Raw genomic sequence first — 16,883 nt, 5'->3', positions numbered from 1 at the left:
ATTGTAAAAAAAATAAAATAAGGATTTGGAGATTCCAATTCAAGCCTCAGATCCAACAAAATATGGCAAATTAAACCATGATATCATCTCAAAACCAACATGAAAATATGACAGAATTTCACAAGAAAAACAGAGACCCAGAATCCATGTCTGTTAGCATAAGTAAATCAATAATTTGGAAGGCTGAAAAGCCATAAGAATAGGTCATTGGATTGAGTTTTATTACCACTAGAATTTGATTCTAGTTGTAAGAACAGCAGGGTCAAACTATTCTATCACTGCGTGCCTTGGGTGGTGGTGGTGGTGGGTGTGGGGGTAGGATAATTGGGGGTTTAGGCTTTGGTTTATAAGGAGGGAGCGGAAAAGTGTGACCACGGGACCATGGATGATCTTGGGTACTGTACTCTAATAGTAGTAGTCTGTACTGATCTTGTGTCTTTTGAGAATGAATGAAATGATGTTTGAAAACGGTTTCTAATTCCTTCTGGGTTCCCTTAGCTGCTGCTTTTCAATAAAGTAATTGGGTTTTATAAATGATTTTAATATGAAAGTGAAGTATTATTCTAGTTAACTATGTATGTTTGCTCACTCATGGTTTTGGTAGAATAGTCGGTCTCCGCCAACTCTCTCCCTGCTGCTGCTACTGCTGCCACAAGTAGTATTAGTGCTCCAACTAAAACCATTGCTGCTAATTTGGATTTCATCACTTTTAGCCCTTTATTTCTACACCTTTTTCCTCTCTATCGTGTAGTAAAGATGGTGTGGGAAAACTAGTTCATGGTTGTTGTGTACATATATTGAAAAACTAGTGCATGCTTGTGGGTAGGTAGGAGGTCACTTATTGAGGAAAGACCATAAATGTGGCTAAGATTCCATAAGGTTTAGATATTTTATAACTTTATTGTCAAGAACTATACATTAAAACTAAGTAATTCTAATTTTTCTATTAGCTCGTTGAAATTGGGGTTAGGTGAAAAATCTAACTTGTATATGATTTTGAAAAAGTGTTGCTATTTTTTTTTATAAAAATACTTAAATGGTATTTATATATATAAATAAAATAAAAATAATAAATATTTTAATATTTTTTTTTGTTAATAATTTGAGTGATACGATGAATAGGAGAGAGGAGTGAAAGTAATATTTGATTTTATTTGGATTATTTTAAAAACACAAACCGAAGAAGGCCTAAATATCCACTCTATATATATTTCACTTAGGGTTATAATTTTTCATAAAATTTAATTTATTTATATAATCTTGATTGGTGGTATTTTTAAAAATGGAGTTTTTTTTGGAATAAAAAGAATTAAACGATATTAATATATAATTGTAAAACAATAAAATTGTGTACAACTTTTGAATTGCGTCGCAAAAATTATTAATACGATAAATCAAATTCTTAAAATAAGTTGGACTCGATAATTAAATCTCATAACTAACCCCCTCTCTCGAACAAATTTATGATGATATTATAAATACATTGTAGATTTAATTAAAGTTCTCATTTTAATTTTAAAAATAATATTTTGACTAAATAGTCGCCATCTAATTTTTCTTGTAAAATTAAATATTAGAACAAGAGTATTGAAGTTATGTCTAACGTAACCGTAAACTCTACTTATATGACTCGGTCATTTTTATAATTTAATTTTAAACATTTTATTCGTTAAACGCTTATTCTTGTTAAAAGGTCTAATGCTTAGTCCTATCATAGGTCTAAGAAGAGATTGAAAGATTAAAAAATTCTGAATAGAAGTACTGAGTCATTTATCATGATACATACTAATTCCATTATCATGTCATTTGCTCATCAATAAAAAAAGACTTACATTATTGGAATTTTAAAAGTAAATAAATATATATAAACAAAAATGATACAAACAACTGAACAAGTAAAACAATCATAAGTGATAGTCAAATGAAGAAAATACACAAATAATAGAACAAATTTAATATTTTTGAATTTGTAATTAAAACAAAATTTATAAATAAAAAAACACGTGAAACGTTAAAATATAGTCAAACAAGTTTTTGTTAAAAATATTATTTTTAGTTGTTTTCTACATAAATATATGAAAACACAAAAAAAAACAAAATAATAAAAAAACTGCAAACAGAACTTAGCAAAAAATGAGTTAGGACGCAGGTCGGATCGGCTGGTCGCATAGCACGTTAAGGTGTTGGGTGGAAAACAATCGGTCGCGTGTTAGGCTCTTAGTCGAGGGAAGGGCCACTGTCAAAGATAAGCATGCGTCGGTCGAAAAAGAAGCCACGTGGTCGGGCTTTCAATCGAAAACCATGTCTTGACAAATATTGTTTGTTTTAAATTAAATCAGGTTATAAACTATACTTAACATTAAATTTCTTCATTACACAACTCTTAAAAATTGAATTAGTCGTTAATACATTTCAATATTTTAATTCATGAACAATGCATTAGGTTAAGACTTTTTAGATGTAAAATATTTTATTTAGTTATCTTTTATTTTTTTTAAGATTTAAATTAAGTTAAAGAGAAAATAGTAAGTGATGACCAAAAAAATTACAATAAAACAAATTATAACCCAATTATGATACAATGAATCTTTAAAATTGAATTATACATAATTACAAATTAATATACATCAAATCTCAAATATAATTTATAATAAGATTCGGTTTTTATTTCATCTGGAAGCTAAGTTTGGTTGTCATTACCCAATAAAAAAAACTTAGTTCTTCCTTAAGAGTGTAACTTGATTTGTCTTGACTTAAGTCTACTTTATCAATCATTTTTTATAATTATAAAATTAAACAAATTTAATCATAATATTGAAATAAAGCTGTAGAAAATACTTCATATTATTCTTTCTTTTTTATAATTAATACATATTAGGAGTATTAATTTGAATAAATATTTGGTTACTTATTTCATCTATGTATGCAAGATATCACCTGTTTTAAGACCATTTTTACTATTAATTAAGTATATTTTGATATATAAGTTTGTTAATTTCTTTTGCGAGTGAGTAAAATCTTGTGACAATAACATATTTTTATATAGGAAGAAGTTCGAAGGAGAAGAAAAAAAAGAGTTGAGGAAAAATATTATACTAAGTTAATTGTTTTTTATAATATAATGTTAGTTCGGTGAAGCAGTTAAAACACTCCTAAAATATTTTTAAGTGAATCAAATGCATAAATATATCGATAATTGGTTTTATCGTTTACTCTTAGTACGTAGGCTTTACTATCCTAAAAAATAATAAACCTAATGTTAGGATATGCATTGCGATGAATATGTAAAAATATTTGTTATTATTTGACAATCAATTTTAATTAAAAGAAATCCAAAGTGGATATTAGGGGTGAGATAAAATTGATAATTATCTCACCAAAATAATAAAGTGGTAAGAGTCTGTCTAAAAGATCAAAATGTCACGAGTTGTAATCTGGAAGTGCTTTGAGTTGAAGCATTGGACATGTCTTGTGAGTGTCATGCTAGTTCTCTTTTAATTAAAAAAAATCGATAATTTGTTAAAGATTAAGTTGTATTAATTTTTAAAACTAAGTTAGTAATTTAGTAGTAAATCAAGTTTTATCAAAATTTTAGCTTCATTTGTCTAGTGACATTACATAATTCTACTTTGTGTTAATTTGTTAACTTTTGTAAATAGATTTAATGTTAGATTTTATTTATTGAAATAAGTGGGAGTTTAGAATAGGGTTTAATTCCAATAAAACAATGATTTTTATTTATAGTAAATATAACCTACTAATATATTGTTTATGAAGATTAAAATCTTTGTATACAAGATGGTTTAATTGATTTAATATTTTTTAAGTTATATAAATATAAATATAATAATAAAATTTGTAGAATTCTAAATTTTTACATTCACGAACTATTTACTTTATTTAATATAATAATTTTTGTGTTTATAGTTAAAAAAAAATATTTATGTAAATATTAAAACATATAAAGTAATAAATAATAATTTAAAATTTTAATTAAACAAATAATTTATATAACAATTCTAATATTATTTTATAATTATTATTTTTTATTTGTATAGATAATCATGGTATAAATATAATTTCTAAAATTTCACTAGTAAAAAATTGTTTATTATGGAGGGCAAAATTTCTCAGAGAAAGGTTCTAGCCTTCGGTGAAATAACTCACCGAGGGCGATAAACGCCCTCGGCGCGTCTCGGTGAAACAGCCATCGGAGAAAAAAGAGGCACGTTTGTGAGGGCAGTGAAAGTCCTCGGAGATAACTTATAACCGAGGGCAGTGACAGTTCTCGGAAATAAGGTATTTTTAATTCTGAGAGCAGATCTAACGCTCTCGGGAATTTCTCTAAATAATTACTGAAAGCATTTTAAATGCTCTCGGAGATCGCTTTATATAATTAACGAAAGCCTTTGAAATGCTATCAGAGAACTCTTTTATTTATTAACAAAAACATTTCAAATACTCTCGGCTATACTTTTTTTTAAAAATAAAACGTTTATAAACCGAATTTTACCTATTTTAAACTAAACAATTTTAGACCTACATACACAAATTAGAAATACCGAATTTGATATACCAAAATCCCAATAATCCAAAAATATAATTATCCAATGAACTTAAAATCTCAATTCATTCAACATTACGATATCTAATAAACCAAAATTCCATTTAACCCATAGTCAAAATATTTAAAGATATAAAAAACATCATATACCCGATTTATCCGGAGGTGGAAGTGGAGGATATCTCGCCATAAACGCCGCCAACTGGTTCTGAAATTCTTCCATTTATCTTTGTGACTCAAGAGTTTGTCTTTTAATTTCAATTTGCATTTGTGCCTCTTGTGCTTCTCTTTTAGCCTCAAGTGCTTCTCTTTGTGACTCAAGAACTAAAACATCTAGTTGTTCTCTTTTCAAAGCCTCCTATTGTAATTCAGTACGCAACTTCTCAATCTCTTGCTCCCTCCGCTGATATTGGCTTCCACCACGCAAGTCTCCTCTAAACTAGGTGGGACTCACGCCAGTTCCCATTCTAATGACCCTCCCATGCCCTTGTCGTCCAAAAACATTCTCGGCCAGCTCATAATCAAACATATCGGGATTTCTTTCGAGCGTCTGACGTATCGTATCCTACAAAAAGAAACAATAATTGATTAATTAATTATAAATCAATAAATAAATGAAATATGAAGTATGGGGATCCATCACACGAGTAGGGTTGTCAATTGTTCCTTTTTTACTGCGTGTCTCGTAAAAAAACTTAATGTGTGATGGCGCAATACCCATACTCCTCTCCTATTAAGATTAAATGTTAGTATTGTTAATTATCAAAATATAGTTAACATATTATAACGAATCTTGCATAAATATATTTACCAGTTTTGCTGCCACCTAAGAGAATGACACACTCCACGCATGATGCGTTATTAGAAGATTCTTTCTATTTTGGGAATTCCTCTCACTTCTTACCTATTTTTAAAAACATCAATTAATACTTAATTAATTACATTATAAACAATGATGTATAAAGTTTAGAATTTAAAGATTCACCCGGAAATCGTCTCGGAGAAAGTGACGGTCCAAAATGTAATTCCAATCATCTTCCGTATATTCATTTGGTTTGTGTGATTTGATAGTTTCTATATCCCCATCACGAGCTTTAACGTGATTCTGATTGATATCACATCGATACATATCCCAATCCACCTTAACATGTTCAATTATATGTTTATTTTAATACTCAATATGTTCCGGCACTACCTTAAAACGATACTGCAAAGACACGAGATTAATTATTATTATGTATTAGAGAATGAAAGTTAATACAATAAGATATTAACACTTACCGTTACCGACTTCCAAAGATGCTCTATGTCGGTGGAGCTCAAGTCTGACCAATGTAGGAGACGATGTGGTATCATAGTTAGATCCCGAACCACAATCCCAATATGTCTGGGCCATGTAGTGTCGTTGTCGCAACACACTCTCCCATTTGGCGATAATTCTATTGTTATTTTCTCACTTAGGATCAACTTCGAGAGGGACGTGTTCCTATTTTTGCCCCGATATGCTTTTGCTTTGGTGCCATCTCTGTTAAAAAAAAATGTTACATAATTTTAACTAATTAAATTCAAATAAAATACATGAAACCTTAATTAGATGTTAGAATAACGTGGGTTTATTGTCGTCACAGTTTTCCAACCAGGCCTTGATGCCATATCTATAACGTAGAACACTTGTTTTGCTTGACTTGCTAAGATAAACAGTTCATAATTCTGATTTTTCAAAGCGCGATTCACATTAACACTTATGAAACCATTTTTGTCTATTTTTATTCCCCGATCTCCCGAATGAACATAAAACCATTTGCATTTAAAAACAATCACTCGTCTTCCACTAAAGTATTCGACTTCTATAATGTCCGTAAATACTCCGTAGTAGGACAATGTTTCAGTATCATTGTTACCCAATACAGCAACACCACTGTTTTGAGTTGTTAAGCCTTCATCGTGTCTCTCAATGTTGAATTTACATCCTTTAATTCCACATGACACAAATCTCTTCGCATAACAAGTAGGACCACTTCCTAATATTCCTAGATCCTCATAAATATTTTCTCCAAGCTGAGAAACCTAATAAGAGATAAGAAGATTAATGTTACTATAATGTTATACAATAAAATTATATATACATTGTAACTCACTCTTTTCTTGAAATAAGCTACGTAACGTCTATCACGCTCATCAATTGATATGAAATGATTATCATATTCTCGGTTAAACTCACTACATATCAATTTGAATGAAAGTTTGAGTCCATGCATGTAAATTGAAAGATAAATTTACAAGTAAAATTAAAGAATTTACTTGTAAATAGATTCTGCCTCCGGACAATCTTTAATATGTAAGAATGAGCTCTCTCTCGATCACCCGGTTCGTACGTGTAACTAATTCTCTTTGATAACTCTTCCAAACATTTAAAGTTGAATCTCGCAATGAAGTATGCAGAGGATCTTGATCTTCCAAATATCTCGCACATAAGCTAATACTTTCATTCACCAGATAACTCTCACAGATTGAACCCTCGGGAAATTTTTTATTTCTAAGATAATTCTTCAATGTACCCATATACTTCTCAATAGGATAGATCCATCGATAGTGTACGGGTCTTTCAAGAAAAGCCTCGAACGCCAGATGTACGGGAAAATGAACCATTATTTCGAAAAAAGATGGCGATGCAATTCCTCAATTAACGGTTGTAGAAAAATACCAATCGCATCACCGGAGCTCTTAGGACCAGGAATCAACATGGATAACATGAAGTTACTGTAGTCCATGCATATTGTCGATGGTACATTGTAAGGTATTATAAAAACGGCCAAATGTTGTACGATTGTTTTCCATTATTAAATGGTTGAAACCCATTATTAGCCAAACAAAGTCTTACGTTTCGGGGCTATGAAGAGAAATCGGGGTAGTGTTCATCAAACGACTTCCAGGTCATAGAATCTGCAGGATGTCTCAAGAATTCGTTGTCTTCTCGACTATCTTTGTGCCATCTCATTAGTGGAGCCGTTTTTGAAGACATGTATAACCTTTGCAACCTTGATGTCAATGGAAAATAACGTAGAACCTTAGCTGGGATGTGTTTTCCATTATGTTTTTTCCGAACTACACCACTTGACTTATCCATCTTCCATCTCGAGGTGCCACACACCTTACAACGTTGTAGATCATTATCTTGCTTACGGTAAAGCATACAATTATTATTATAGACGTCAATCTTTTCATATGTAAGACCGATATCTGTAATAAATTTTTTACACTCATAATAAGTATTAGGTAAATGAGAATTTACTAGTAAAATCTCATCTTTGAGCAAATTTAGCAATATGTCGAATGATTTATTTGTCCATTGACCAACATTCTTATTATGAAACAACTTCAATAATGTGGAAGCCTTTGAAATTCGAGAACCTTTATACAAATGCTGCTTTGAATCATCCAACAATTTGTAGAATATTTTATCATCGTCAACCGGATCTTCAGAACTAGAGTGTTGAATATTGGGATACAAATCATTGAGAATATATTCCATATACTGATCATCAACATCATTATCAACAATATCATCAACTGTATTATCTTCTTCTATGATATTCTTGTTAACATCGTCTTCGTTATTTGATTCGTCTTCAACATTATCAACGCCATCATCAACATCATCAACGCCATCATCAACAATATCAGTTGTGGAGCTCTTTTCACCGTAAAAACACCAAAAATCGCAGTCCATTCTTATACCGTGTATATAGTTCCGTTTCTGAGATTTTTTAGGCCTTAGGCGAAAGCACGAAATTGGGGCCCTACGCATAAACTTCACTTGTGTTTCACCGTTGATCTTCAATAACCTTCCAATATCTACAAAGATGCAACATAAATTGTCAACGAAAGTGACTTCTTCTTGCATTTTTAGATGCAAAATCATTGATAATTGTATCGTAATCAATATATTCCAAAAAATCTTTTTCAATACATAAAATAGCAAGTCCATTCAATCTATCTTGAGACATCGAAGATCTTAGATAATTTTTCAATAATTTTAACTTAGAAAAACTTCTTTCAGCAGAAGCTACCGTAACGGGCAATGTTAGTAAAATTCGATATACAATAGAGACATTAGGATAGTAATCTATTGACATTACAAAATCAAGAATTTCAGCAGCGGACATATCCAAACTAGGTAAAGCAACTTGTAGTATTTTTAGTTCAGAAAACAAATCACTCAAATTAACATCACACGTACCTTCATGAGAAAATACATTACAAAATGTGCTACACTTTTCTTTCAATTTGCTTTCATTCAATGCCTTCAACTTTTCATAATTCATAAGGAACCCAAATAAGTCATTAAACTCATTCAACTTTTCAGACCTATATTTTAGGGATGCAAGAGACATAACAACCAATACTAAAAAATAGTTGATCCTAAAAGATTCTTCTGGCGATTGTTGTTCAACATTAGAAGTATTATCATCAAAATATTTTCTAGGGATCTTCTTAAAACGTTTAGTTGAAAAAACAGGATCTATGTCCATTTCACATGCAATATCATTTGCAATAATTAAACTAGAGACAAACCCATCTATTCAAAACTTCTCAAAAACTGCAATTAAGCTTTCCAATTGATTAATGGCAGAATCAATACACATAGATGAGGACTGGATTTTCTTACCAACTATATTTATAGCAAACAAGATTTTATACCAAATAACCATACCAAGTATAAATTCAAAACTTTCAATCATTGATGCCAAACTTTCAGATTCACTCTTTGATTTAGCATCATCACAAATATTATACAATTCAAGCAAAGCTTTCCTTACCTGAGGAGCTTGAAATCTGAGTGCTTTAATGCTTTTAACACGAGCCTCCCATGAGTGTTAGATAGAGACTTTACAATCATATTAGGAACATTATCAAGTAGGATACAGAGACTGAGAGAGACAGACAGTGAGACAGACAATAGGGTTTTCAATTTTTTGTTATGATAGTGTTAGTTTGTTTCTCTATTTGGGTTATAGAGCCATGTGCCAAAAAATCTAACATAATAAAAAAAATTAAAGAATAAGAAACTAAAAATCATTACTAATACCTAGCATATATAAAAAAATGGGCCCCTTTTTGGTCCTAAGCCCTAGGCCGTGGCCTAGGCTGCCTACCCCTCCGGGCCGGGCCTGCGTGTATAATTAGATGTGTCTTGACAATATTATCACTCTCATAGTTTTGATTTGCACATTTAACGCAAGGACAAACAATATTTTCCCTTCCAGTAGAGTATTGAACAAAGTTTAAGAATTGCTCAACGCCTTTCATATATTGTGGATGATCTCGACGTAGAAGCATCCAACTTTTGTCCAGAATTTCCATTTTCAATTGTAATCTAGGTATATATATATATATATATATCATGTTTTAGAAACTTATTTATCAAGCTTTCCAAATAAATGTATTCAGAAATCTATAATAGTCTAATTACTTGCCTAACCTAAATAATTTAAACTTGCCTAACATATACTAATTGACAACAACTAACCGTTCTTCCAAAGAACAATTTCAAAATGTAATTGTCTAACATAATTGCCTAATATATATATATATATATATATATATATATATATATATATATATATATATATATATATATATATATATATATATATATATATATATATATATAACAATGAATTCTATAAACAGACAACTAATTGACATCAACTAACACATTACAGTTCACATTATTATCAATATATATATATATATATATATATATATATATATATATATATATATATATATATATATTTGTCTAACATATATATAACAACAACATATATATAACAACAATTAGTGAAAATATATAGAAATCAAAAGGCTAGCTCATACAACAATTAATATATAACATCAACTAATTGAATCAAGCAACATATATAAAAATCCAAATTTCAAATCTTTAAACGAATTCAAATCCTATCTAATTTTATCTAACAAGAATAGCTCTAATTAATTCAATCAACGGGATCAGCTAACTTTAACTAATTCAATCCAATACCAAGAACAACTAGCTTTAACTAATTCAATCAAATACCGGGAAAGCAAAGTATACAGATACTCACACAACTTTAAACTTTAAGCAAAATATCAAATGGTTATATAAAAACTTACCTGGATCGGAAATCGGAAATGGAGAGCTTTGGATATCGGCGAGCTTCGGGGATCGGCAAGCTTCTTCTTCTTCTTGGGAGTTTCGAAAAAGGATCACAGCCGCTTGAAGATGCCAGAAATAGGACCTGGATTGGAGCCGCCGGTTGAAGATGAGAGGATACAGACACTTATTTGGATCGGAGTCGCCGATTGAAGATGAGGATGGAGCCGCCGGTTGAAGCGAGAGGAGATCGAAGAGAAGATAGAAAGAAGGAAAGATCGAGCCGCAGTTAGGGCAAAATAAAAACTTTTCAACGCGATCCCCTCAAAGCAATATTTTATTAAAATTCACCAAAAGCAGAAATGAAAAGTCCTCGGTGTTAATATTTATTAATGAGAGCATAACTTTGCTCTCAGTGAGTCTTATAAATAACAGCAAGAGAGGAGTGTTTCTCTCGGTTATATATTTATTTCCGAGAGATTTCAATCACTCTCGGTTATTCTCCTCAGTAAATATACCTTTTCTACCAGTCTTTTATATATAATTTTAAAAAAATAACTATAACGCCTAAAAAATTATGCATCTCTGTAACACCAAAAATCGACCTTTCCGGGAATGAGTTTTCGTTTACTCGATGCTTGAGCCCCATAACTCACATTTTTCTCGAGTCTCTAATGAGACGAGGAACCAAAATGGTAGACTTGCATTTAAAATCATTGATTTAGACTAGATCTTATTTTTTCAGAGTCGCCACATATTTTACTTTTTGAGAAATTAGGAAAGAAAAATATTTTGCGTGTTCAAACGCATTTTAGAGATTCTATTCTTGGTTCGGTGCTTGGTTACACGTGAAAAGGACTCCCGCGCTATGTCTCACGTGTCTATCACATTACACCCTCTACTTTAAACTTTTGTCCATTTAAAAGAATATTATTTTACACTTTATTTATTTATCCAATTCTATGAAATGCCTCTAAAGGTAATTCAAGTTTAAACATGTGTCTAGTTTTGTATCATTTTGTTGTGGTCCTAAATAAAAAAAATACAAATTCTAATACATGTAATGAGTAGCGAAGCTCGATCAATGATACAAGTCACACAAAGAAGATGCCTCAATCGATTAGAAGCAAACGAAGCCTTCTAGCTGCAAACTGTTCAAAAGCTGAAAGCTCTCTTCACCCTCTTCTCCTCTTCTTCACTTTTTTTTCTTCTTTCATGCAAATGACCTCCTCTAGCCATTTAAGACTTTCAAGCCTCGATCCAAATGAACATCAGCTACAAATATGAGATTTCTCGAAGACCTCATGAAGATCTATCAGTCCAAAGCCTCACACCTTTCCTCTTTTGGTAGCATCGCGTGGATAAAAGGGCTTCTTATAGTTGTAGAGCATCAGACTTACGATCTTTCTTCAGCCCTTCGATCGTTGGAGGAGATTGATTGGTCGTTGTATTTTTTCATTTGTCGCTCTCATCTCTCTTTGTGCTCCTTTTCCATTCCATCGGGTCTAGATGATTTGGTCACATCCATATATTATACCTAGGGATGACAACGGGTACCCTACCCTTCGGGTAGTGAAGTACCCATCCCCATATCCGATTTTCATTTTACTACCCGACCCTGACCCCGAACCTGACGGGTATCTCTATATCTTTCTCATCCCCGATTCGTCGGGTACTTGATCCCTGACGGGTACCCAATCCGCTACAGGTACCCATTACCCGAATAAAGTGTAAATTTATATATTTTACTAAATGAAGATAAAAATACATTAATGAATAACTAAACAATAAATAACTTTAAAGTAGCATTATCGAAATATAGTATTTATAGATGTCGAAGAACATAACAACTTTGTTATTACTATAATTTTTGATAGTTGAAGACGAATAGAGAAAATAAAAGAGTGATTAAGGAGAAATAAGATTTTTATAATAAAAAGGAAAGTATGAGAAATAGTAAAACGTGGGTAGGAGTGAAGTGTGGATAAGATCAAATTAAATTGTATAATTATGATAAAAATAATGATGAAATTTGAAATATCACATTAATGTTTAGCAATATATATATATTGATATAGCTGGATATCGGGTTTGAGTTTCGCACACTCCTCATTTCTGACCCCATACCCGATCGAGTATCTTCTCCCTCCTCATACCCGACCCCGATCATTGGGTACCTACGGGTATCGAACATACGAGTACTCATCATCTCTAATTATATCTCTTTAGGAGATAAAGACTAGTTTGATTTGGGAGTTTAGGGACATAGATGTTTAACTGCGCTTGAACCCTATTTGGATGCACCTTTTTTTACTTACAAAACAAAACACCACAAAACACCACAGACACATTAATAAATAGATAAAGTCTATTTAAAGTCATTTAATTTGTTTGTTTGATTTATACTATTTTATCTAATAAGTCCAAATATTAATTATAAATATGGTGTAAATTGTAGGTGTCTATAATCTCGAATATCAAAGAACGATAAAATAAATAGTAAAATATGAGGTTGAACCATGTTGAATGTTGTCTTGTAAAACGTGATATAAAACACAAAAGCTCAAGCTCTTATATAAGTTTTGGTTTTGAGAAACCGAAAAATGATGTTGTGTTAGGAAAAAAATATTTTTTTTTTTAGAAGTTTGGTGTTTGGTTACACTAAAACAAAAAATAAATAAAAACTCAACGCTATGTCTCGTCTTTACGCGGTTTCTATTCTAAAATTTTGACATTTAAATTTACTTTTTTACTCCAAAACCTAATATACTTTTTAAGTTAATAGATCTAAATCTTATTATTTCTTTCGGAGTGCGATTATTCCTTCAGTTCGTTGCCTAGTGATAGGCTCTACTTGAGGATGATTTGTATCGGCTTGATTTGCATATTTATCTTAAAATTATGGTATGAAACTCATGATTGCTCTTGAATTAGGTTCTTCCTTAATTTCCTCTAAATTCAATTGAACAACTTAAATTAAAGAATCACTTATTGTAAAAAAAAAAAATTAAGGATTTGAAGATTCCAATTCAAGCATGATCCAACAAAATATGGCTAAATAAAATCCATCTCAAAACTATCTTGAAAATATGACAGAATTTCACAAGAAAAACAGAGACCCAGAATCCATGTCGGTTAACATATATAAATAAATCAATAATTTGGAAGGATAAGGATAAGTCATTGTATTGAGTTTTATTATCACTAGAATTCGATTCTAGTTGTAAAAACAGCAGGGTCAAACTATTCTATCACTGCGTGCCTTGGGTGGGGGTGGGGGTGGTGGTGGTGGTGGAGGAGGAGGTCGGATTATAGGTTTTGGTGTAGGGACCGGAAAAGTGTGGCCACGGGACCATTGATAATCTTGGGTACTATACTCTAATCGTCGTCTGTACTGATCTTGGGTTCTTTGAGAGTGGATGAATTGATGTTCGATTTCGGTCACTAATTCTTTGTGGGTTCCTTTACCTGATTTTCAATTAAGTAATTAGATACATAGAGACAACATGTACATATGTTGACTTACTCATCATGGTTTTGGTAGACTCTCTGTCTCTGCCTGCTGCTGCCGCCACAATTAGTAGTATTAGTGCTCCAACTAAAACCATTGCTGCTAATTTGAATTTCATGATTTTCGCCCTTTATTTCTACACCTTTTTCCTCTCTATCGTGATGGTGTGGGAAAACTAGTACATGCTTGTGGGTAGGTCGGTCACTTATGGAGAAAAGACCATAAGGGAGATGAAAATATAATATATATATATATATATATATATATGGCTAAGATTCTATAAGGTTTAGATATTTTATAACTTTATTGTAAAAAACTATTCATTAAAACTAATTTAAATTTCTCTAAATCTCCATTCTATATATATTTCACGAGCAGTGATAGAGAGAGGGAATTTGGTGAGTGAATGACTTTGGCATCACCTTTATTCTTTATTGGTTGGAAAATGTAAAAGTGGGAGAAAAGAGAGAAAATAGAGAAATTATTTAATTTTTTCAGCGAATAAGATTATGCCACATCATTCTCTCACCAAATTCCCTCACCCAATTCCTTCACCTAATCATTTCTCATACTAATCATTTCTCATACTTCACTTAAGGTTATAACTTTCCATAAATTTTAATTTATTTAAATAATTTTGATTATGGTATTTTTAAAAATTTAAAACTTTTTTAAAATAAAAAAGAATTAAACAATATTAATATATAATTGTAACACAATCAAATCGCGTACTGCTCTTAGAATGCTTCGTAAAATTTATTATTTCGAATTCGTAAAATAAATTAAACTTGATAATTAAATCTCATAACTAACGTTCGTTTCGAATTTCAGATGAGATTATAAATAATTATAAATAAATTAAATTCTCATTTTAGTTTTATTTATTAAAATAATATTTTACTAAATAGTCATGAGTATCACCTAATTTTTTTTCTTAAAATTAGGAAAAATAAATATGGTGTAAAAACACTATAAATCAAAGAAAAAATATTTACTTTAGGTCTAATTCGACAGTATCTACTATATAATATGACTTGGTTATTTTTAGAATTTAATTTTACACATTTTATTGTTTAAACGTTTATTCGTGCTAAAATGTCTAATGCCCTATCCTAAGTCTAAGAAGATAATGGAAGATTAAAAAAATTTGAATAGAGGAGAATCGTTTATCATGGCCATTATCATGTCAATGTTCATCAATAAAATAAACTTACATTATTGGAATTTCAAAAGTAAATAAATATACATAAACAAAAATGATACAAACAAGTAAAAACAAACATGAGTGATAATTCAACTGATATAAAAAAATTAGTCTGAAGAAAATATTTTTTATAATCACAAATAAATTTGTGAACACAATAGAACAAATTTAATATTTTTTGAATTTGTAAAACAAAATTTGTAAATAAAAAAAACATGTGATACGATTAAAATATAGTCAAACAGGTCCTTAGCATCTTTTGTTTTTGTTAAAAATGTTATTTTTAATTATTTTCTACATATTGAATTTTTTTTAAAAATTAAATATATGAAAACACAAAAGAAAACAAAATTTACAAAAAAAAATGCTAACAGAACTTAGCAAAAAAACAAGTTAGGGCGCAGGTCAGATCGACGGGTCGCATGGCAGGTTCATGCGTAGGGTCATGGGCATCAGTTCAAAAATCATGCTCGGTGCATGGTTTTCTCGGTCGCGTTTTAGGTTCTTAGTCGATGGAAGGGCCACAGTCAAGGAGAAGCATGCGTCGGTCAAAAAGGAAGCCACTTGGTCGGGCTCTCAATCGAAAACCATGTCAGGCATGGATTCTAGATCAAGAAGTAGGACACACGGTCAGATGCAAACAAAGAAATAGAATTATGTACTAATGTCATCATAATATCTTTTTAATTTCGAAAAATAGGTTTTAAGTTTCTTGGTTCCATATTAATTTTTGAGTTTACATGTAGTTTTCTTAGAATCTCTTATTTCTCTCCCAAGCTCGTCAATAGTGGTGGCATAGATGAAATGCTCTTTAGTTATTTTAACTAGACATGTAGTTCATGATCATGACCGAACTTGTAGACACCCTATTTTTATACCCGAAGTATTCAATAAATAATCTGGTCTAATATAGCACTTATGTTTGTTTATTGGACCGGGAAAACAAAAACATAAAAGGATATTTTGAAAACCGACTCAAAAAAGCCTAAAAACAATGATCCAAATAATGGATTCCAAAACTGCTCGAGTCATCAGTGAACTCATACTTTCAAAATGACCGGTATGAAAAATCGTGAACTTTGAGTATAATATTGTTTACAATTTTGTGCAGATGATGTTTAAAAGAGAAGAAATCGAAGAGTGAGTCGAACCGACGAGTCAACCCGGATCAAAGGAGGGTCAAATGCGGGTCAACCAATTGGAGGGGGATTTGACCGTCCATTGAATTTTGAATGTTGTAAAATGGGAGGATTATTTGTAAAGGAGAGGATTTGTCCATAAAGAAAGGGTGGTCTTGAACCTTTAAAAGGTCGTTAAGTTTCAAATGGATTCCAAACTTTAAAAATTCGTTTTTGACTTTAATACTCTATGGAATTAGATTTTTTTGGGTGTTTTGGAAAAGGGGACGAGTCATCTATAAGGACTATTTCAGCTTGATTTTACGTTGGAGTCTCATAGCTAGACG

At 31.0% G+C, this 16,883-nt stretch overlaps 1 protein-coding gene across 2 annotated transcripts; it reads right to left on the bottom strand.

Annotated features, from left to right (window-relative positions):
* Positions 1–14,385, bottom strand: LOC124940407 (shootin-1-like). 2 transcript variants are annotated; one of them, XR_007099466.1, is made up of 2 exons: positions 14,230–14,385; positions 1–501 (listed from the first exon to the last, which is right to left on the bottom strand). XR_007099466.1 is itself a non-coding variant. In XM_047480921.1 (2 exons), the coding sequence occupies exons 1-2, from the start codon at positions 14,330–14,332 to the stop codon at positions 13,942–13,944; spliced, it is 333 nt and encodes a 110-aa protein (XP_047336877.1). In that variant the 5' UTR covers positions 14,333–14,385; the 3' UTR covers positions 13,839–13,941. The 2 variants fall into 2 exon arrangements, 1 of the variants encoding a protein (XP_047336877.1); XM_047480921.1 differs by lacking the exon at positions 1–501 and adding an exon at positions 13,839–14,171.
* Positions 14,386–16,883: the final 2,498 nt, after the last annotated feature.

This window comes from Impatiens glandulifera, chromosome 5 (assembly GCF_907164915.1).
Source record: "Impatiens glandulifera chromosome 5, dImpGla2.1, whole genome shotgun sequence".
Classification (NCBI taxonomy): Eukaryota; Viridiplantae; Streptophyta; class Magnoliopsida; order Ericales; family Balsaminaceae; genus Impatiens; species Impatiens glandulifera.
The sequence above is the reverse complement of the archived record's forward strand: the minus strand, read 5'-3'. Positions and strand labels throughout refer to the sequence as shown.